The 24,503-nt window shown below is 37.3% G+C and overlaps 1 protein-coding gene across 3 annotated transcripts; it reads left to right on the top strand.

The window, feature by feature from the left end:
• Positions 1-10,327: 10,327 nt before the first annotated feature.
• On the top strand, positions 10,328-22,619 carry LOC149819091 (uncharacterized). Of its 3 annotated transcripts, XM_089984458.1 has the most exons (10): positions 10,328-10,707; positions 10,916-11,153; positions 11,422-11,479; positions 11,836-12,119; positions 12,210-12,279; positions 12,354-12,459; positions 18,349-18,415; positions 18,634-18,709; positions 21,731-22,029; positions 22,107-22,619. In XM_089984458.1, the coding sequence occupies exons 4-10, from the start codon at positions 11,907-11,909 to the stop codon at positions 22,194-22,196; spliced, it is 921 nt and encodes a 306-aa protein (XP_089840584.1). In that variant the 5' UTR covers positions 10,328-10,707; positions 10,916-11,153; positions 11,422-11,479; positions 11,836-11,906; the 3' UTR covers positions 22,197-22,619. The 3 variants fall into 3 exon arrangements, with proteins under 3 accessions (XP_089840584.1, XP_089840583.1, XP_089840582.1); XM_089984457.1 differs by lacking the exon at positions 11,422-11,479 and having other exon boundaries at positions 10,328-10,699; XM_089984456.1 differs by lacking the exon at positions 11,422-11,479.
• Positions 22,620-24,503: the final 1,884 nt, after the last annotated feature.

Here is a 24,503-nt window from a genome sequence, read left to right as displayed (position 1 = left end):
ATGCATTGAGTTGGCAGGATTTTTTAAAAAATATGTTGTCATTTTCATGTAAAGTCTTTCCTTTTATATGAGAATGAAACAAATGAGCCCTTAGGGTGAAAAAATCCATAGGTAAATCCATTCCAAGTGGGTGTGCATGTGTATACATTTACATATTAAATGCATGGTCAACATGAAAATATATTCATGATGATTGTGAGCCCCATGGTTTGCACTCCTAATTGTAAGGCTGAAGGTGGGTATACTCCTTGATGATCAAGGAGGACCTGATGCAGCACATCTGGGCGAGCTCGAGAAGAAAGCACGTTAAAAAAAAATGATCCATTGAACATGAATGCTAAAGCCAAGCTTGAGGAGTTTGGGCTTCATTTTTTAGCACCCACAATCACATCTTGTCAAGAATTAGATTTTGCAATGTTAGTTTTTTTATTTTTTAATTGATGTAATTTTTTTATTTTATTTTATTAGGACTAGTTTTGATGACTGTTAGGATTTATTTTGAGTCATATGAGAGTATATGCAGGTTCGTGATATTTCTTTTATATTTTTTGACATATTTTTATGTAAATCTAGAACCAAAACAAAAACAAGGCACGGAGGGTTGAGTCCTAGATGCATACCGACCCAGAAGGAGAGAGGGAGTTGACCCTTCCTCCCTTCTTTCCCTCTCCCCTTGATCAAAAATTTGGATTTGGATCCTGGTCCCCTCCTCGCATGTGGGGCATGAATCGTGATGCTTCTTCATCATTCCTTCCAGGGTTGAAAGGCTTTATCCTCGGAGCCTAATTCTTCTTAAGTGAATCTTCATAATACCTACAACACGGAAACACTTCAATAAATATTTTGCAATTTAGAATTTTAAAAGAAAAAATCAAACATCTTGTATTTTTTGGTAAAATCTTGACAATAAAAATAAATTTAAAAATATAAAATTTTACTTTTTTGAGAAAATATAAATAAAATATATTTAAAATAAAAATCTCAATGATTTTCGCAATAAATATCTATTAAAATATAAATATCATGATATTCATCATGCTTTGAAAATCTTGCAAGAAATTATCATTTTAAACTTTCAAGCAATTTTTCGCAATATTATCGCAAAATTTTTATAAATCTCGCGATATTTGTCACAGAGCAAGTGGGGTTCACTCATTAAAATGACAAAAGTAGGAACAACCACTTTGTCGCTCTGAAATTCTACGTCGAAATCAGAACTTGGTTCTGCATTCTCTATCTCTTTATCATGCTAGGGCTCTAAACTCAACCTTACATCATCAATTTATTTTGGAACATCCTCAATTTTCTCATCAAACTGAGATCCTAAACCATGATCAAGATATGATTCATCTTCGAACTCATAACTCGCATTAAGAGCACTCGCAAACCTATCCGTAGATGTGACATGCTTATATAAAGTTGGGTTGAGTTGGGTATGGACGATGGAAGTGACACATGAGTACCTTGACTCGTATTTCTATGCAAAGAGTTCATATGACATGACACCTTGATATGATCGTATTGAGTTGAGAAACTCTATAAACCATGTGGTGATTCGTGTGCTTCTGAGAGGTCAGTCCTATTGCATTGATCCTTACGATGCTCTAAATGACTTGAGCTCTCCCTTCTATCCTCCCTATCATGCATACAAATCCTAGATGTCTCATGTGATCCACTCGAATGTGTACGAGTAAGAGTCTTAAACTCATGATTTGAATCATATTGATAGTTTTCATGGGATTCATGCAAACCCGCGAAGTGGGTTCTACCAATTTATCCTAATTAACACTCATATTGCCTAATTCATGCTTGTTTACGCTCTCGAACCTGGGTCAATTTGTGAACCCTCGATGTTAATTCCTTCACATTTGTGGATTTTTTTTAATGAAAGAGAAAATTAATATGAAACAAGTAATATTTACATGCTCATACATTCTAATCTATGTTGAAAAGTAAATATTCTCATTGATATCTAGCTATTACATCATTGAAAGGGGATTTGAGATGATAAAATTCTAATTTAATAGAGAAAACCAACATTTTTCATACATCTCTGCAAAACAAGGTTAATGTAGAGCAATATGCTAAAGATACGGAATATATCATGGCAAAGTCGACATGTTTATAGCTAAGTGAGACATCTACCCTTAAGAAAGAAAATATATGTATACATGCCGATGAGAGAAATATATACACATTGATTAAAAAGATATATAGGCAAGCATTCATACTAAATGGGAAAGCATATATGAAAATAAATGCACATGTGACATGAAGAGAGGTATATATTCTAGGCTAATGAAGAGAGCATATATACATATATACATCTAAGCATGATATTTATATTAAAATGGGGAATGTATATACTCATATGCAGTATAAGTGACATATTGCGAGGTAGTGCACGTGGATGAAATAGCAATGTCAAGTAAAAATGAGAATACAATGGGTATCATAGAATGAATGTTGTGTAGATGGAATGTCAACAAGGGATGATGTGTATAGAGTAGTTATGGGCAATGCTGCAAAGTGTAGCATGTGAGTGCATTGCATAGCAGGTAGACAGAGTGTTGTGCATCATGAATGGTGGTTACAATAGGTGAAAAATGTGTTACAACAAGGTGTTATTGTGCTGTGATGAACAGTGCTATTTACAGGAAATACAAGGGTTTAGTGCAAAAAATGCATGCAGGTGTGATGCAATTAGTGAAGTACTTTAGCAGTGCTCTAATGATAGAATTCATGGGTGTTGTGCCTTGATGAGATGCAGGATTGACTGAAGATGGCTAAATAGAGGATACAGGGGATCATTGGAATTTATTAATAATGAGAAAGGGTAGCTGCAACTGCGTCAGTGGGGGAGTTGGAGTGATGCAGGAAACAAGGGAAATGTATGATGCTGCAGTAAGTGGTGTATTGATGCTTACTGTGGTAAGTAACAGGGAAGAGGTGCAGTGCTGTGCTACAAACCTTACTGTGAAAATGTGACTGAAGGTAAGATGCAGGTGAGGCTATAAGTGAGGCTACAGGTGAGCATAAGTGTGTGAAAGGTGTTGGTGTTTTGTAGCAGTTGTGCACGGTCATGAGATAGTGTAAGTGAGGTAGCCACAGATGAAGGTGATTGTGGTAAAGTGCTGATAAACTGGGAATGCATGGGGGATGAGGGGGTTTATGTTAGGTAAAAATGTAGGTTCGGGTGCAGCAGAGGGTTATAGTAGGGGAAAGATGAAATAAAACATACAATGGCTGAAAGTAGAATAGTTAAGAACAGTGAACTAATGATATGTCATGACAGGTTGATGTTGCTTCTTATCCCTCAGCCATGCTTCTGCCTCTGAGCTGCCTTTCTTTTTTACTATAAATCACAGCCTTTGATGCCTTCATTTCAAGCAGGAACTGTCCTGGTTGCCATAAGCTAGTTCAGCTGCTTTCAGTTAGAAAACACCATATGTGATGCTTCCAATCCAAGAACTGTTATGGCTTCCCACAGGCTAGCTAGCCCTTCGACTACAGATCACAAGTTTTGATGCTTCCTTTCTCTATATGCTATATGTCCCATAGCTACTACTGGTAATATATCTTTTGCACCTAAGTTCTCAGCTTAATGCTCTCTAGAAACACTTGGGGCCCAAATTCACACAGATGTTGTTTGTTTAGAAGGGAAAATATACATTTCTCTCCTCAATCATAAGACCGAGCCCTTCGAGTGCACGGTAAATCTCATCAGATCGAGGGTGTGATCTGTCACCTACCAGAAACTTGTGAACAACATTTTCCACCTTTATCCAACCATGAGCTGAATTTTTCTGCACTCCTTCCTCCTTCATCAAATTCCCCATCCTCACAGCATCATACTACCTCCCAGAATTCACACATATATTTGAAAGGAGTACATAACTCCCAGAATTCACAATAACAATCCAAGGCAAAACGAGAAACATGATGGATAATACATCAAAACATTCAGTAAACCATTGTTATGATGAATGAAATGGGGTGGATGAGATGACGATAAAACACAAATCCAATAAGAAAAGAGAAGAAAATGTATACAGGAAATGTAATGAAACATGAATACAAAAAAACAATGGGCTTATGCAACAAATGAAATACACCTAGAGATTATAACACTCGATGCATAGATGCAATGCTGTGATGTACCTAAAGCATGGTTGTGATGAATAATGAGTAAAATGAAAATGGGTGTGACTAAGATAGAATACGACATCTGATGGATGCCAATGCATAAAATGTAGAGAGACATGGATGAACAATGGGATGACCCAACATATAGGTGTTCAACTTGATGCAAATGCTGGTAAGTAAACATTAATCATCGTCTGGAATGCACATGTAACTTAACAAGTTAGCCTCAACAGGTGGGAACAATGCTATGCAAATGCACAGGTTATAAAAATGCTTAGTAGATCTTGAGCAGTGTGACAGTGATTGTGAAGCCCATAATTTTTGGAAAATATTCATATGACGACACCCCACAGATTGCAGACATTAGAACTACTGGAAATGAGCTAATGGCAAGGCCAATTGCGTCAACCGAGACACGACCAACTAGTGAGATGTTTTTGTGAATACAAGGATTATCATCAGCCCTGAAAGCGCATCATCTCCTTTGGATATACAGGTAACTACATTTGATGTCTGCCCTAGAAGACAGCAGGAGATCAGAACTAGTCAAGCCGCAAGAGAAACAAACAGCTTTGAGGTTAAAACAATTACAAAGTTTAACACATGCTTCGTCGAGGATACAGTTACAAATACAAATACGACAAAAATACAGGACACAGATTTGGCTTTTATAAAAATTAAGAGATGAGGATACACATTGTTACAATATCTTTTATTTTCTTGATGATGAGGAAACTCTCACTGAGGACCGGGTCACTTAATCGGCCTGCCCAATGTTATCAGTATACACATTGTATCGACTGAGATTTGATACGATTCAGAGGTGAATGGGCTATAATTTTTAATAAATTCAGAAAATACTATTTTTTAATAGTTTTAACACGTGTCACGTTATGCTTGACACATAATAAATTTTTATTACTTTTGGGCAGATACAGAACGATTCAGTTGGGCAGACACATAATAAAAACATGATCCAAACACCTCAGATGTACAAAAACAAAACCTGAAAAAATAAAAAATATTATACTTTTTCACTAAGGAGTTCTTTACCCACATTACCCTTTTATGTTTAGAGATAGTTTTTTCCATTAGATAATATACAATTTACAATTATAGATATACACAAAAGTATTTAAGTAAAAAACTCAAAATTAATAGGTAAAGTACAAAAATAATCATTAAACAAACAAAATATAGATAAAATTATCAAAAAATATACATGGTGTCTGAAGCATGTCGTCTGTCGTGTCATTGTGTTGTGCCGTGTCTCATAAACATGCCACTCTTTTTAACAAGTCCCTGTGATGCGCAAATTTAATTCTAGAAAAAGAAAAGGGTACCTGTAAATTAACAAAATCACGAAGGCCTAGCCTTTGAGAGAGCAGTTGGGAGGTGGTAAGATTGCTCATTTTCTCTTGCTCCTCGTGCCTTTCTCCTGACGTATATGACCTGTGCAGTTTTCATGAACATATAGAGTTATTTAAAAAATGTCTTTTTTTTCTTACCATATGCAAATTTTGAATGCCATAATAGCATGAAATGTTTGTCTAAGTCCTTTTGTGTTTCGGTGAAGCACTTTGATGTTTTTAGATTTAAATCATTTTTAGTTTTAAAATCATTTTGTAATGAATCTTGGATTCAATATCCAGATCTGTTAGATTAGGATAATTAAGAAAAATCTTGTTTTTAAGAGTTTATCAGAATCGTTAGTTTAATTAGACTAGGATTTGGCATACCTCATTTATAAACAGATGAGAGCCCCCATGTAGAATTCAGAATCCATAATTGAGAGTTATTTTGAGTATTTTATTATTTTTATTTTCAATTAAATTTCTTGCAATTTTCTTGCTTTCTAGCCATTTTCTCGTAATTTCTTGTTTCTTGATTTTTGTGTATAGAAGTAGCATACCGTAGATTTTTTTGTAAACTGTGCTTTCTCGATCTTGCCCACGATGTTTTCATCATAACTTCTTTGAACTAGATGAATAGTGATATGCTTAATATGATTGAAGAGTATGATCGATTAACGAAGATGATCGAAAGAATTACTCAAAGATTGAAATTTTTTGCTTCGTTTGAAAAAAATATCATGCCACAATTAGATGAGACTTGTGTGAAAATACCACCCACGAGGGAGAGATGACAATGATGGATATTAGGAATGCCCCACCATTGCACAACGTGAATGTACTCAACAGCAAGAGGACGACCATAAAAAAAATGGAGACAGAGGAGTTTGGGATGCCCACAAGGTGGAGCAAAACCGAAAGAAGGGTAGGCAATATAAAGACTTGAGGAAAAGTCTTCTTCAACTGGGAGAGTATGATGCAAGAGTTGAACAGAGCAAAAGATCCAGGTTCATAAGGATTCGTTTGGATCCGCTTTGATGTTTTTGAATTTTTTATCATTTGAATCATTTTTAGTATTTAGATTATTTTGTATTGGTTCTTGGATCCGATATCAATATTTGTTATATTAGTATAATTAAGAAAAAACTTACTTTTAGGAGTTTAATGAAATAGGTAGTTTAATTGTATTAAGATTTGGCAACCTCATCTATAGAAAGCTGAGAGCTTTATGTAGAATTAAGAGTTATTTTGAGTATTTTATTATTTTAATTTTTAGTTAATTTTCTTAAATTTTTTTACTTTTTGACATTTTTCTTGATTTTTGTGCATAAGAGTAGCGTAACATAGATTTTCTCATAAATTAAGCCCTCCCGATTTACATCACTTACACATTGCGGAATGTTTGTGATTTGTAATACCCCAACAACGCTGAGAATGGTTTCCCCAATGGGAGGTAGAACTTCCACAAGATTTTTTTATTATCACATGTTATTTTTTTTTTGTGTTTGTCTTGAGAAAATGAATAATATGTTTGGAAACTTATGAAATGCTTCCTCACCTTAGAAAAACTTGGCTGCTTTTTTCAAATGAGAAAGTGTTTCTTAAGCTTTCAAACGTGCAAAGTGCATTTGGTGTTTGTGCTATGCCTGCCGTACTCGGTTGCTTTCCTGACCGTGTAAACTGTTTACATCCCTTGCTTTCCGGGATTCACCTTGCTTAGGCACTAGCAAGGGACATAATGCCCTTGCCTAACACAACATTATGATGTTTTTTCTGGGGTTGTTACAGATTTAATGCCAAATTTAGCCTTAAGAAATGATTGATGAGCCAATTTTAAAATAATTCTAATCGTTGGTTCATTATAACGAAGGTTATCAAGGAAAAACTAAAAAATTAAAAAAGAAACTTACTAAAAGCCTGGATTCTCTTTGCAGTGTGTAAATAAACAAAGGAGATCAATGCACAACCTACCGATCCTCCAATAATTATAATTTTCCTTTCTCTTTCAGACATAGGAAATTAAAAAATGGGTTCAGAAAAGAAAAGAGAAAAAAACCAAACTAAGTAAATACTCTTCCCACAAACTGGTCATTCAAGCTGGAACTGATCTTGTTAGTAGGTGTAGATAATGAAAGAAAATGACCAACCAAGGCAAACAAAGGAAATCAATGTTTCATGCTAAAAACCAATATCATGTGCAAATATGATGACCCGGTCAATGAAACACTTAGTGTGTGCTATTTCATTTGGTGAGAAGAAGAGTTTTTAGGTTTTGCAGGTGCAGCTTAATGTAGTTATAACTTGTTGCAATGGTTGTATAGGTTGATCCACATGAAAAAATAACATGGTTTAGCATTGGTCATCAAAAAATAACTTGTAACTCCACCGTAAGTTTGTGTCCTCATTGCAAGACTCTTTATATGATAAACTTAGCATTGGTCATCTTACAATTTCATCATTTTATTGCAATACTGCATTTTGTATGTTTGCTCATCACCAATTCATGGTGTTTCCTAGTCCAACTGCATTGAATTATCTAATAAAATATATATTTTTTGTTTTGCTTGGTTACAGTCTCATATTGCACCAAATGAAAGGAGCAGCATTCAAAAAAGAAACAAGCACTAATAAACAATAAAACATTTAGACAAAAGTTTTGAAAATTCTTCACTAATGTCGGAACGACAGTACTTTTTTTCTGCTACTTCGATCGTATAATGTAAGACAGCTGATCCATTCAAATTTTCAAAGTTTTTTATTTTATCTCATCTAATAAACACAAACAATCATTGATCTTCTTCTATTCCCCTGCTTATCATTTGCTTCTTATTTTGCACCAACCAATTTTTTTGAACCCTCAATCTAATTCTTGCCAATTCAATAACTGCAGAAGCAATCTCATTCTATATGTTGCAAAATCTCCCCCCTTGAGATGGGGAATGAACCTTGCTCTTCTTTGATCATCAATATCAACATTCTTTGGGGGACTCTATGATCTTCAACCCCATCAAATTTTTGAGAACCAACATTCACCAAATCAATTAATTAACACCAACTAACATCCCAATCTTCATTTTTCTTTAAAAACAATTGTTTCTCCACTACTCATCTGGTAAAATCATCAACCAACCACCACCATCGTCGAATTAACCAATACCTAACATCATAAATCCAGAAAAAATAGAACCCTATCGATTCCCATCTACAAACAATCTCAATCGCGTCCGTCTTTTCTATGGGCATTGCAATCCTTGAAATAGAAACCATTGCTCTCTATCAATGACTTTATGAAGTCGTAGGTGTGCTCCTCATACGGGTCCTTGGGCAGTGATCCTGAAGGCGAGCTCGAGGAGAAACACTGGAAGAAAGAGAGGGTGAGACCCTTACCATGGTTTTTCTCTCGTGGGTGTCTCTTATACAATGGAGGAAAGAGAGGAAGCATACCCTAACCGGTTAGGATTTAAGGCGAGAGAGAGAGAGGAAAAGGCGTACTTGGTGCGATGGGAGAGGAACACAACGATGGTGGGGAAAAATCTCAGATGCATCGAGACGCGGGTGGGGAAGGGGCTTGGCGACGGTGGGTGCAGGAGATAGAGAGAGAGACGCATCGACTGGCGGCGTGCCCGCTGATGCATTTTTGTTTTGTCCCCTCCGTTCCTGCCTATTCTGTATCAGGGGGGAGGTGGATCGAAAATCACATACCAACTCTTGTTCTAAATCGTTGTTCCCACCGAGATTTCCGTTCGAATCCTGATGGGAAAGGCACATCAAACATTCTCAACAACGGGTTCAGGTATAAGTTGGGCTGAGTTTTAAAATCACTGATTTTGTTATGAATTGGGTTAAAAAACTTGACCCGAACCCAACCCAATTTGATTGAGGTTCACGCTTGAGTTTGGATATATATGACTGAGAATTGTATACCCATATGGTTTTGTGGCTTCGGCTATAATTGGTTCAAAAGTGTTTTTGTTGAAAAAATTACATTTGCATTGGAATTTTTAGCTTTTTCGTAGTTAAAAGTGTTGTTTATCATTAAAAAAATTAATCAAATTAATGTTAATGTAAAACCTATAATTTTTTGAGAGTTTAAATAAATAAAGAATTAACTTTAACTTTGAGTTAAAAAAACATTTTTATCTTTTAAATGTCAATTTTGGATGTTTTATATGCTTAATTATACCCTTCTGACAAAAAAAGATAAAATGGTTATTTTAATAATTTTTATAGATAAAATATTGTTAAAATATTCAATCATCATGAAAATTGGTTATTTTAAAGAGTCAAAAACTCAATTAGGTGTTTTTGAGGTGTTTCGAACTTAACAAGACACATTTTAATGGTTTTTGAAATAATTTTTTTAAAAAAGTATTTTGGTCATAAAATTAATTATGAAAATATTTTAATTAAATAAATTATTATTTTTAAAAAATACTAAAAACCCTTGAACTATTTAAAATCAGACGAGTAATCGTTGCAAAATTTGAGAAAAAATAGAGAATTTCAAAATGGACCCAAACCCTATACGGGTTGGACCCAAATGGATTGACCCGAACATAAATTTTTTAAGAAAATTTTCATAAAAAAACCAGTATCATATACTAGTTTTTTTTTTTATATCATGAATTTATTTTAAAACAGATTTCTGTCAAAAAAATAAATTCTCATTCGTTAAATAGGTTTAGTTTTTTTTTCTCCATTATATTTTATTTGTTTTTTTAGGGTCTTTTGGGTTGAAACCGAACCGGATCCAAACCAGGCCCGATCCGGACCCACCACCTTTCACGCAGTACCTAAATTTGTTTTTTCGCTTCCTTTCTTTCACATTCAGCCGAAAACCCCAACCCTCTTTTTCCCTCTCTTCTCCATTTTTCTCTTACCCCGTTCGGGCGCCGTCCGGGTACACCTGCGCCACCGCCGGAGACCCAGCGAGGCTGCCGTTCTCGTCCTGTTCGCAGGAGACCAGCCCACCTCCTCCTCTCTTTTCTCCTTCTTCCCCTTCACTTCTTCTCTTCTCCGTTCGGGCGCCGGCCGGAAACGTTTGCGCCACCGCCGTCACCCGCCGTCGCCACTGCCGATACTCACTCCTTCCTCCTCCTGTTCGAGCGCCAACCGCCGGTACTTACTCCTTCCTCCTGTTGGAGTGCCAACCGCCGGGAGTCGCAAACCAGACACTGCCGGAGTCTCCGCCGGACTTGAGGGTTTGTCAGTGAGTCCATCCCCAAATTCCTCTTTCCTCATTTCTTCTTCCCCTCTCGTTCTCCTTTGTTGGGCAACCATTGCAAAAATCGACGGATTCTTCGTTAAGTTTTGTGTCCCCTCTTGTTTTCCTATTCATTTTCTTTGTTGTTAATATTGGGTTTTCTTTTGAAATTGCCCTAATTTGAAATCGAGCTCCGGTTTTTGCTTAATTTCAGCGTCTTGATTCGTGCTCGGTGTGTGGATTTGGCCTGATCTCCGATTGCTTCTGGGACTTGTTGTATGGTTCGCTTGGGGTTCGGTGTTACAGTTCGTGGGGTTTGGTAGTTGAGTGCCATCTTTTGCTGCTCTGTTTTTGGACCTGCGGGATTTCAAGATCGGTTCGTGGGCGAGAAACGGTACGGACTCATTGGCAAATTGCAGGGACATGGAAGATACGTTTGCAAACATATGAAGGTATGCCCTTACAATTATTCGGTGAAATATGTTTGTAGTCCCCTTCAATGACAAACGTGATGGAACATAGGGAGCAATTTGTGGTCGGACCAAATGTGTCGGTCACTGTCCATTTGCCGTTTTTTTTTTAGTATTACGGACTTTTCTTTCTCCAATTTTTCTTTCTTCTGTTGAAGGCATATTTGTTCTCTGTAATTGTGTGTTTTTGCCTCAGCCGTATGACCCTAACCAGGGTTTTTCTTGAATGTTTGCGTGTTTCCCTGCATAGGGATCCGTGCCCAGCAGATCGTGATCGTTTTTTTTTTCACGCTTAATTGTGGGCTGAGGTACATATGTACATCATATTTAATTTCAATCATTGATTATTCATTGTTTACTTATAATTCTAGCCGATTCTCGTTGCCCTCGCCCCCACCTCTCACTGTCACTCGTCTCCCGCCGGTGACGAGCACCCTCCAGCGAATATTCCGGCCACGATCTTCCAACCTCCGGCCGTACTCTCTCTCTCTCTCTGCTGTTCGAAGATTAGGGTTCTGTCTCTCTCTATCTAATCCGATTTAGGGTTGCGGTTTGCATTAATGTTGCATAATATGTTCATCTTATTACATGTATATCCAATTTTGGAGATCTTATGCAGAAGTACAATCACTACTGAAGAACTTGTTTACTTGTGATGGGTTAGGGTCCAACAGGGAGAAAAGAAAAGGGCAGCCCCAGCCAGCCAGCCATCCCTCTGAACTACTTTCCCGGAGGATGGGAACGATGGAGTTTGGGAGTAACTCCTTGGAGGGGGAGATGGAGGTGGAGGCATTCCGCCGTCTCTTCCCCCTCCCCTTCTACGAGAAGTACCTCTCCGAGTCCCTCAGGCCCGACTCCAGATCTCTCAATGAGTGCAGGAACACCCTCCTCGTCCTTGGCACTGTCTCCACTGCCGACGGCTCCGTGACTGCCAAGATCGGCGACACTGTAAAGAAAACGCTCCCCTGCCAACTTCACAACCCACCATCCTCTCTTACCTTCTTTCCTTTTTCTGAAGGTTTGCCTTTTTTCTTGCAGACGATGATGGCCGCTATCAAGCTGGAAGTCATGATCCCATCCGTGGAGTCGCCGAACGAAGGAGCCATATGTCGGTAGCGTTCATGTTCTCTTGGTGGTGAGCTTAGCTGGGGTGATTCTTATATGGGTATTATGTATTTGCAGCTATCGAGTTCCATATGCCTCCTGTTTGCTCTCCCATTGTCAGGCCTGGACGTCCCGCAGAAGTGGCCCCTGTGATTTCCAAACAGTTATCAGATGTCATCTTTAGGTAACCAAGTGCTTTTTAAAAGGCCTTTTTTTTTTTTGTGTACAAGAGGATTCTGATTCTGGGTAAAAGCTGAAATGAAATGGGGATCTTCGAAACACGAGCTTTGATTAACAAGTGCAAGTGTCAAGAATGACACTAAAGCATAACCCTTAAAAAGGGTATAACTGGAAACAAAATAAAAATAAAAATGTATTCTTTATTGATATGAAAAACCAATTGCTTAAGAAGCATTGGAGTGAAATACAAGAGGGGCTGCACCCCTTTATATACACAGCTGAAAGAGGACTCAATAGAGTTGTTGGGCACAGTCCAACAGCTCTATTTAGAGCTGTTGGAATGTGTCAGTCCAACAGCTCTATTGCTAGTCAAGTCTGGACAGGACTTGACTAGCAACAGTCATTCTAGTTCAAACTGAACTAGATGACATAAAGACAAAAAATAAAAATAAAGGAAAAAAAATACAGAAAAGAAAGAAATTAAAAATGTATTTATATATATATATAATAATATAATATTATTATATATACATATATGTACAGTTTTACATTTTAACACTCCCCCTCAAACTTACGGTACAATGAGCGAAAGTTTGTCTAAGAGAAAGTGAAATCGGGGAGCAGCGAGAGGCTTTGTAAAGAGGTCTGCTAACTGATATTCTGAAGTGACATATGGCAGATCAATTATCCCGTGTAGATATTCCTCTCTGACGTAGTGACAATCCATTTCGATGTGTTTGGTGCGTTCGTGGAATGTTCTGTTACTGGCAATGTAGATCGCACTTTTGTTGTCACAACACATTTGTGAAGCCTTTGTTGCTTCAACTCCCATGTCAGCAAGCAGTCGTCGGAGCCAAACTACTTCCATGGTCGTGGTTGCCATGGCTCTGTATTCAGCTTCGGTGGATGAGAGAGATACCTTCTGCTGCTTTTTACACCTCCACGAGATTAATGATTCCCCTAAAAAGACACAAAAGCCAGTGGTTGAGTGTCTGTTATTGGGATCACCTCCCCAATCAGCATCAGTATATGCAATTAAATCAAGAGAGGAGGAGGAAGATAAGAAAAGTCCTCGTGAAAGAGAGGACTTGATGTATCTGATAATACGCATGACTGCTCCCATATGAACAGAAGTAGGAGCATGTTGAAATTGACTTGCTGTATGAACAACATGTGCTATATCTGGTCTGGTAATGGATAGATATGAAAGTGCCCCGACAAGCTGTCTGTAAGGAGTAGGGTCTGCAAGAAGTTCTCCATCATCAATCTTCATTTTAACATTAACAACTTCTGGAGTGTCAACTTTCTTATCATCAGTAATACCAGACCTGAAAACAATATCAAAAGCAAATTTAGTCTGAGATAATAAATATCCTCTAGGAGAATAAGCAACTTCAATGCCTAAAAAATATCTCAACAAGCCCAAATCAGTCATTTCAAAATGAGATTTAAGAAGTGTTTTGATTGTTTCAACTCCCTGTTTATCGCTTCCGGTGATGATCATATCATCCACATAGAGAAGAAGCACAATGATCCCTGCATCAGAATTCTTAATAAACAAAGCAGTGTCAGTTAAACAGAATTGAAAACCAATATCAATCATAACACGACTAAACCTATCATACCAAGCTTTTGGTGCTTGTTTAAGTCCATAAAGAGTTTTTTCTAAGCGAAGGACTTTACCCTTAGGAATACTTAGACCAGGAGGGGGTTCCATATATACTTCTTCAACTAGCTTTCCATTTAAAAAAGCATTTTTGACATCCATTTGAAAAATAGACCATTTTTTGATAGAAGCTAAGGCAATTAAGGTTCAGACAGTAGTCTTCAAGAGTACCATCACTCTTGGTTTTAATTTTATAAACCCATCGACATCCTATAGTTTTCTTCCCTGGAGGAAGATCTTGAATATTCCATGTATAAGCCTTTTCAAGTGCATCTAATTCAACTTTCATGGCTTCTATCCATTTGATATCATTTTTTGCTTGAAAATATGTGGATGGTTCTTCATATGAGTGAATTAATGCAATAACTGCCCTATATGTGGGTGAGAAAGACTCGTATGATACAAACTTTTCTGGAGGCCTCGAGATTCGGGATGATTGTCTAGTTGGAATGTTAGAATATTTCTCAAGTGCACATGGAGTATTAGACTCTTGTCGCCTGGAATATTGAATACTAGTATCTCTATGAACTTCTTCATTTTCAACATTAAGATCAATAATTCTTGGATCATCATCAAAGTTACAATCAAGGTCATATTCATCAGATGTTGATGTTAGATCTAGCAAAAAGGAGTACTCAGTGACGTCTTTTAATTTTCTAAAATCAAAGAAGCTCTCCTTTTCAAGAAAGGAAACATTTCTAGACACATATAGTTTATTATTTTTGAAGTCAAAACATCTATAACCTTTCTGGTTTTCAGCATATCCTAAAAAGGCACAGGGAATCGCACGAGGGGAAAGTTTATCATTTTTGTCAGTAAATATGAAACATTTGCACCCAAATATTCTTAATCTAGAGTAGTCTGGAGAAATGTTCATAAGTTTTTCAATGGGAGTGATATTTTGTAACGAAGAAGATGGCATCCTATTAATGAGATAGGTGGCAGTTAAGGCAGCTTCTGCCCAAAAGTCTTTAGGGACTTGATTTGCTATTAATAAAGTTCTAGTGGTTTCTATAATATGGCGATGTTTTCGTTCTGCCAGTCCATTTTGTTGAGGTGTATAAGGACAAGATCTTTGATGTGTGATGCCATGCAATTTAAGATAATTTTGAAAATCTGTGGATAAAAACTCTCCCCCTGAATCTGTGCGAAAAATAGTAATATCATTTTGAAATTTGTTTTTAACCATATTATGAAAAGTTTGAAAGTATGAAAATACTTCAGACTTATGTTTGAGAAATTACATCCACGTATGTCGGGAGAAATCATCGACAAAAATAACATAGTAAACAAATCCTCCTTTAGAAATTACTGGTGCAGGACCCCAAACATCCGAGTGTATTAATTCAAGTGGTCTTGAAGAGAAAAAGGTTCTGTTCTGAAATGGTAATCTTTTCATTTTGCCGAGAATACAATCTTTACAATCAAATGATTCAGAGTTACAAAATTTCCTTAGATTTGGAAAATGTTGGATTTTGGCTATATGTGGGTGACCAAGTCTCTTATGCCACAGTTCCAACTCTATTTTTTGAATATTATAACAAAAAGCTTTCTTCGACATTTCCAAAAAATCCATGTAATAGAGTCCTCCTTCTCTATGGCCTTCCCCAATCAGCTTGCCTGACTGGCGATCCTGTACCCAACAACCATGAGAAGAAAAAGAAATATTACACCCATAATCAGAAATTTGAGATACAGATAAAAGATTTAAATTTAATTTGGGAACATGTCTAATTTCTGGAATAAAAATTTTTTTTGTTTTATAAATTTTTTCAAAATCTCCTATTCCTTCTATTTCAAGAGAAGTCCCATCAGCAGTAAAGACCTTTGACACACTTGTTTTATTTTTAACACATTTGGATAGACTTTGATTATTTGGGGTCATATGAAAAGATGCACCAGAGTCAAGAAGCCAAGAAATTTTACTTAAATCAGAAAAAGATGAGGCTGCTGCGCCGGTTGAAGCTTCAGATGAGGAAGAGGCACCTTTGATGAGAGGCTGAAGGATCTCCATTAGTTGGGCCAGGGAAACTGGTGCATCCTGATCTTTAGGCTCCGATCCAGCAATTGCAGCTCTTTTTTCTCTCAGCTCCTTAAGTTTGGGACATTGTGGCCTGTAGTGTCCCGGTTCATGACAGTGATGACAAATAACTTTCTTCTTATCATAGTCACCATTTTGTCGGTTAAAGTGAGGAGACCTATATGATCGAACATGATTCCCTGGTCTAGACACGGCTAAAACGGAATCATCTTCAATTTTTAAAGAACCTTTCCGGAGACGATTTTCTTCCATTGTTAACTCTTCAATAGTTTCAACAATAGAAGGAATTTTTCCCCGGTGAAGTAGGGCCGATTTAGTGGTTTCAAATTCCGGCCTTAATCCAGTGATAAACTGGTAAAAATGTTCAACATCGAGTTGTTTCTGACGAAGCTCGATGTCTTCGGCACAATGCCACTTTGGTTCTAAAAGGGAAAGTTCTTCCCAAAGTTCGGACAACCCATTGTAATATTCACGAATAGTTTTGTCTCCTTGTGTCATCATTCGAACTTTTTCTTGGAGGTTGCACACGTGTGCAATATCTTTAAGGGAATACATATTCTTAAGGTATTCCCATGCCTTATCGGCATGATCAAATTTGGCAAGACTTGAGCATTTTTTAATGTCAACGCTATTGATAAGCCATGACATTATCTTCGCATGAGATATTCTCCATTCTTTCCATTTCTTCTCGTATGAGGCAATAGCCTTGATTTTCTCTTCTTCCGATAGAGGGACGTCTTTATCTCCCTCCTTTTTAGTAAGAGATAGCTTAGGTTCCGAATCGGAACCATCCACAATCCCCCATAAGCCTTTTCCCCATATATGGTGCTTCATGATTGAAGCCCATGTTACATAGTTCGTATCGCTTAGTTTCATAGGCATGATGGTGACTTTATCATTGTCATCCATCGATTACAAGGAGAGAAAGAATAGGGATAGAAGAGAAACAAGAAGGAAAATGAGAAAGAAAGAAAAAAAAAACAATGCAACAAGATGTGAAATCTTCTCCAATGAAGTGATAAAACACTTCTCTTCAAGTGGCGAACACTTTTGCAAACGGGCACGGAAACCGAGGCAGCTTTTCCTCAAGATTTAGTACTTCCGCGGCTTTGATACCATGAAATGAAATGGGGATCTTCGAAACACGAGCTTTGATTAACAAGAGCAAGTGTCAAGAATGACACTAAAGCATAACCCTTAAAAAGGGTATAACTGGAAACAAAATAAAAATAAAAATGTATTCTTTATTGATATGAAAAACCAATTGCTTAAGAAGCATTGGAGTGAAATACAAGAGGGGCTGCACCCCTTTATATACACAGCTGAAAGAGGACTCAATAGAGCTGTTGGGCACAGTCCAACAGCTCTATTGCTAGTCAAGTCTGGACAGGACTAGCAACAGTCATTCTAGTTCAAACTGAACTAGATGACATAAAGACAAAAAATAAAAATAAAGGAAAAAAAATACAGAAAAGAAAGAAATTAAAAATGTATTTGTATATATATATAATAATATAATATTATTATATATACATATATGTACAGTTTTACATTTTAACAAAAGCAACTAGGAATGTTCTGTATGTGAATACTCTGTGATTTTGGCAAGTGGTTGGTTGAGCTTGTTAGTTTTTTCCTAGTGGTAGCTGTTCTTGCATCTATTTCAACATAAGAATGTGTATGCATTTGCGATTTAGGCTCTGCTTGGAAGCCTTGAATATGTGGTTTGCCGCGGTTTCCCCAGAGTTTTCATGCTCTCTGCTGTTTGGGAGCTGCAGCGTTGCCAAAAGGACTGAATTGGGAATGGAGTTGGCATCCCCAACACCACATTTCAACACTTATTCACAAGATGATGTTTTCGGCAACTCCATCATCAAAACCACATTTTGGCAAAAACAGTATTTTGGTAACACATAGAAATGGTGTTTCCATCACAATTCAAGGCTCCCAAACAGAGCCCGTTTAATTTTCTCTTTGTCCCTGGATGACTCCAGCATCAGTTTCTCCAGACTTCACTATTCTTTCAGTGATCTTTATGTCATGGTATTGATATATGTTTCTTTATGCGGTCTTTTGGGGTAGTTTGTTGTGTGGTGCATATTCTGGTTAGCTTATATTATGAGATAAAAAGTGAGACTTCCATATGCATATAAAAAATCTAACAGATTAAACATTGGTTGGTACAGTTCTGGCATGATAAATTTAAGTGAACTTTCAATAATTGGTGGAAAAGCAGCATGGATGGCGTATCTGGTAATGTTCTCGGTTAACATTTGTTATTAATGTGCTTGAATTTTCTCATGGAACATATTTCATTCAAACTCATACTTGAGATTTGAGAAGAACTTTTGCTTAATTATTCATCTTCTGACTCGACTCTGATGTTGTATCATGTGTATGTACTGTTGCGGAACGTTTTTCTTGCTATGATCTAGGCAGTGACTGGCAATAACTGTGTGCATTTTTTGTAGGATATTTACTGTTTAGATGCAGACGGCTCCCTCTTTGATGCCGCATTACTTTCAGCGGTTGGTGCGTTTGCTAATTGTAAGTCATACCCTTCTCTGTTCGTGGGTTGAAGCTGGCTATACTGATGGGGCTTGCATACATGCTTTATTTTTGCTCACTTAGCAGGTTACATAAAATATAAGGTCTCTATGAGGTTGCTTTATCTTAAAAATGGAACAAACCTTGTGTGGTCAACCACATGTGCTGAATTTTACTATATGTAATAGAAAGATTTAAGCTGCTTTTGACTTTTAAGTCGCTTGCATGCTTGACTTGCTCTTAGTTTTTGTACTTGCGAATATCTTCACCTAGTAAAAATCCATCCTTTGACAGTTTGTGCATAGCTTTAAAGTGAATACTGTTCTTGGTTGCCATTGGTAACATCTTACTAATAGCTATTTGCCATTATTGAGATTTTATTTTTATTGATCCAGTCAAGCGTAAACAACCTATTAGAGACTTATTATTATCACATATTCATTTTATAGTTTTCTTAGCTATTTTAATTCTTTTTTATGAATCTCATTTTTTATTTTATTTTCCATTATTTTCTTGTTATTAGATATTAAAAAAATTCTGAATTCAAGTTCTTGAATGTTTACATTTAGGTCGCTTTTGAGTCCAGTACAACCAACAAATATGCAAGGTTCTGGTACAAACTTTCTCATATCCGACTTCGAGAAGCCGTTCTTGATCTAGATCTGCCCAAGAGACCCAGTCTTACTCGGACTGAGACACCCATTCCTATTTAGATTCTTATTTTTGTTCTTTTATTTCTTTTAAAACTTTTTGGTAGAATCAATAAATAAGTATTATTCTTGATTAATTATGAATGAAATTAGTAGATTAATTTTTTTGTTCTCCCTGTTCTTTAACCCTAGTCCTGGAGAGAACACCTTTTCTCCCTATTCTCTTCCACGTCTTCCTCAGCAGCAACCCCCCTAGAGGGATCAATATTCTCCCTCTGCCCTGCTGTTGACCCTATCTGACACAGAGCCTAGCCAAATCGAGAACAATTTATCTCTTTCTCGGCTTTTCCCTGTGCCATAGCCTTCCCAAGGCCGGATTTGTAGAAACCGTCCCTTCCAGGGTCGAGTTTCTAACATTGGTATTGGAGAGATGCTTTTTTGCAGGATCAAGAACGATGGATCAACGTCCTTGGAGGCAGATCATGATATTTTTTCACAACAACAAAGGACCACGTCCTTCTTGAATCCGTTCAGGTTCCTATCATCACATTGATCGAAACGTCGGAGAGTCTGAAATCCGTTCAAGTGATGGTGAAGTTTAAGAGTCCATCTACAATCTATAGAAAAGCACGGATCGTCTTGAGAACACGGTAATTGAAGGGTTCGATATAATAGAACGAGTGCTTGCAAGCCTCTCTCGTTCGTGCGAGCCACCCTGACCACCTCCTTCGTTTCCTCCTCCATATTCTTCCTCTCGGTTAATCCCAAAGGGAGCCGACTAGACCATGAGTGCTTGCGAGCCTCTCCCATGCGAGCCACCTTGACCGCCTCCCTCGTTTCCTCCTCCATGTTCTTCCTCTCGGTTAATCTCGAAGGGAGCTGACTAGACCCCTGGCATCGTCGTCGGCAAGATCGCCATCGTCAGCAGCAACGTCTCCATCCACCACCACGTCACCCTTGGCAGCGCCGGTATGGGCGTTGGCGACCGCCACCCCAAGATTGGCGTTGACTCCGTCATGCTCATCGACATCCTCCCTTCGGACCATCGCCATGAACTACAACAACAACAATAGGAAAACACTGACCACCACTGTCGCTGGCCCCCATCACCAACCGTTTCTCCCTCTTAGCCCTTGCTACCATCAACAACGAAGATGGACAATCTTTCTTGCTCGATTGCCGGCCTTCACCGCCCTCTCCCTCTCGCCCCCCTGTTGTTGCTACCTACTGATCACTTTCTCCTCTTTACCTGCTGGACGAAGCTTGCCTGACCCCTCCTTCCTCTTCTTTTCTTCAGTTTCCCGCAGAACCAGGCATGACCGTCAGGGGTTTGGCTGCCGATTGGACCTTGTCCAGTGACCACTTGTCGGACAAGGCAGGCCATCAGGAGCCACCCTCGCTGGCGGGATTCTTCCCGCCATTACCGATCAGAGGGTTCACCCATTCAAAATGAGGGCTGTCAGTGGGGGATGCTCATCCCACGATCCCTCTTATATCGGCAGGGCAAAATCCAGCTAGTTGGGTGGCTGCCACAAGGGAAAATTCGGTCGACGTTCGTCTGCCTACTGGATCTTGCTGGCCGCCACCCCTCTGACCGACCAGTGGGGCGGCTGGTGTTTGGGAGAAGCAGGCGGTGGGAAGTAACCCCACTGTCTTCCTTACGAGGGTGGGAGGCCACCCGATGAGTGGGTGGCTCGACGTGTTGCTTCTTTCACACATTTGCCTCCTCACTGGCTTCGTGAATATTTCATTCTTCACACATTAAGACATTTTTAGAATGCTTGCTTTTGGCTTCATGCTTCACGTGTTGCTTCTCTCGCACATTTCTTACTCTGGTAACTGTGGTGTTTTGAGTATGATAAGGATGTATATTTCACTATCACACATATTTAAATCTTTTAGGTTAGGTTTAACAAACACAAAAATCATGATTTTTTATAGAAATTGGAAAAATATGTAAGATTTATAAACTTAAAGCTTTCAAGTAGATTGAAGTTTGAAAGTTGAAACTAATTGGTTTTATCCCACCATTCTGATGTTTCCTCTCTTTTTCACTTTTCTCTCTAATGGATTATAAAAGAAACACCATAGTTTGAAGATTTGTATATATCATGTCTTGCCAATTACAAGAACTTTAGCCTATCTAAAAAAATTACAAGAACTTTAGAAAACAATTTAATAATTTTATAAGTTGGATGTTGTTAAACTTTCCCTGTATTTGAGTATTCTCTTTCACGTTGCTTTCTGTTGCTCTGACAAACATGTACTAGCTGATGGTTCCTTTCCCCACTTTTTTTCCACAAATATTTTATATTATTACTTGTGTTGATAATTGTAGAATGTATCATATTATTGCCATCTGTCATTGCAGTGGAAATTCCTCCTGTTTCTCTCAATGAGGAAGGGCGAATAACAGTTGCTTCCATGGAGCTTTTAGAAGATAATGTAGCAAAAGTTGTAGGTAGTAAAGAGAAAAGGAAGTTGCAATTGGGGGAGATTCCATTCTCACTGACATGCATACTGCACAAGAAGTATATCCTGGCAGACCCAAATGCAGAAGAGGAATCCGTCATGAACTCACTTGTGACTGTGGTATTGGATACATCTGGCCACCTCGTGTTTTTATATAAGCCAGGGGGTCTAGTTCTTGCTTGTGCCCCAGCATTCCAGGTTTTATTTGTCACTGCTCTACTTTATTATTGGGTTCATTTCTTGTTAGTTAGTAACAACTTTTCCATGGATTGCAGCGCTGTATTGATCTTGCGAAATCTAGAGTGATAGTATTGAAAGAGATTTTGAGAGATGCACTTTCAGAGATGGATGTTGATGAGGGTTGACTTCTCAAGCAGCCGGCGGTGTGGGTAGTCTTGCTAGGTGTGACAGATTTGTCTGCAATCTGAAGGTTCGATTGCTTAACCAGGTGACCTTATAAATGTGTGTCATCTCCAAGTCTTCAACCTGAAAGAGAACAGGAGTATAAGCACGTAGGTTGAGGTGGTATAATCAAGTCATGGTAGGCTATACAAGTCAAATTGCTAAATTTTAGCAGCCTACTATTTGGTGATGTAACCAACCCAAAAAAAAAGATTGTTGGTACCAGAAATTTTGAATTCCATGCTAGTCAGGTTTTATTTAACCATTATTCCACATTCCGGTCAAGCTTAACTTTGATTATTTGGAGAGAGATGTTTGTAGCTTGCATACTATGGCGTGTTAATTTATAGAAAAGATAACCATAATTAGAGTGTCCTCTGGGTTTCAAAGTTTCCCTGACTTTTGGTCTTATTTCTCTGTTTAGTGTTTGTGAGATACTGCTCTTCTAAGTCCTAAGTGTAGTCCATAGCCCATAGATATCATTCGCTTGTAATGTTTGTTGATTTATTCATTTGTTTATCATGCCCCAGTCACATAATATTGCTGATTCTTTAACAAAACAAGAAAAAGAACAAGAGAGTGCCTGTTATGGGCTTACAGGAACACAAAGACCACTTATGGGTCAACACACAAGCACATGCACATAGGCCACTTAGGGCCAATAACACAATAAAAAATATAGAATTTTGTATACTCAAAATGCTTGAGAAAGCATTAGTTTACAAGAGGGAAGCACCCTTAGTATACACAATGGCACACACTTAAAGCCATTGGGACTCTCCCCAACGGCTTGAAATAGAGCTGTTGGGGAGGTCCTAACGACTCTGAGATCTTTTACATAAATCCTTCAACCTCTAATCCTATTTACTAAATTACAAAAAAACATAAAAGACTATTGTGCCCCTAATGAGCACACCTATTTACTTATTGTGCTCCTAATTCTTCATATCTTTTATCCATGTGTGGCAAGTTCAAAGTAAGAAAAAATCTTAGCTAGACAAACTTTATATTGTGGAAAAAAGGATTCATATGAAACAAATCTATCAGGGGTCTAGAGGTCCGATATGATCTTCTAACTCCTATCTATTGGGTTTCTAAGGTGAATGAATTTTCTAGAACACTTGGCTGTCTATCATTTCCACATCTTTTATATTAAATTACACTAAATTTTGATTCAATATTCTCACCATTCTCAAGATTGAGTTGCTCTTAGTTACTAACATTTGCAAATAAAGAATTATCACTACTTTTAGGTAGTAACTCAAATAAGAAAGAATACTCAAAATTCTTCTTAGAACAAAACTTTCATTATGCAAAAAATAAACATTTCTTGAGATATAAAGTTTGTTCTTTTCTAAATCAAAACATCTAAATCTTTTTTTGAGTTTCTCCATATCCAAAGAATGCACCTGGTATAGCTTTGTGAGGGAGTTTATCATTTTTGTTAATGAGAACAAAACACTTTCATACAAAAGGTCTCAATCTAAGATAATTAAGAGAAAATTTAAAGAGTTTTTCATAAGGAAAAATATTTTAAAGCTTAGATGATAAAAATCTGTTAATATGATAGACAATAGTCAAATAAGCTTCAGCCCAAAATGTTTTGAAACATTTTTTGAAATTAAAAGGCTTCTAGTTATTTCAATTACATGCTTATGTTTCTTTTAAGTTAATCTATTTTGTTGGGGTATATAAGCACATGATTTTTGGTGTAAAATCTCATTATTTTTAAAATAAGTTTTGAATTCATTTGACATAAACTTTTCAACAGAGTCGGAGTGGAAGATAAAAAATTCAGTTTTAAATTGATTTTTGACAAGACTGATATTTTTAAAAAAAATTAAAAACTTCACACTTGTGCCTAAGAAAGTATATTAAAGAAAATCTAGTATAATCATCAACAAATATCACATAATAAGAGTAACCACCTTTAGATAAGATGGGGGAAGGTCTCCATACATCTGAGTGTACTAATTGAAACGGTTTAGAAGAAAAGGTCATTTTAGGAATGGAAATGACTTTCATTTTGCCAAGAACACAATCCTCATAATGGAATTTTTCATTACAAAATTTGTTCAAATGTGGTACATGAGATAACTTTCATAAACTAAGATGTCTTAGTCTTTTATGCTACAAAACTATGTCTACATTTTGAACATTATAACAAAAATTGTCTTTTGAAAGAAAAAAATAATCCATGTAGTAGAAGTCTCATTCTATATGCCCTTCTCCAATATGCTTTTCGGACTGAAGATTCTATACCCAACATT

The sequence above is a fragment of the Nuphar pumila genome, chromosome 13 (assembly GCF_984573655.1).
Source record: "Nuphar pumila chromosome 13, dmNupPumi1.hap1.1, whole genome shotgun sequence".
Taxonomy (NCBI): domain Eukaryota; kingdom Viridiplantae; phylum Streptophyta; class Magnoliopsida; order Nymphaeales; family Nymphaeaceae; genus Nuphar; species Nuphar pumila.
Note: the sequence above shows the minus strand (reverse complement) of the source record. Positions and strands in the feature narration are given on the sequence as shown.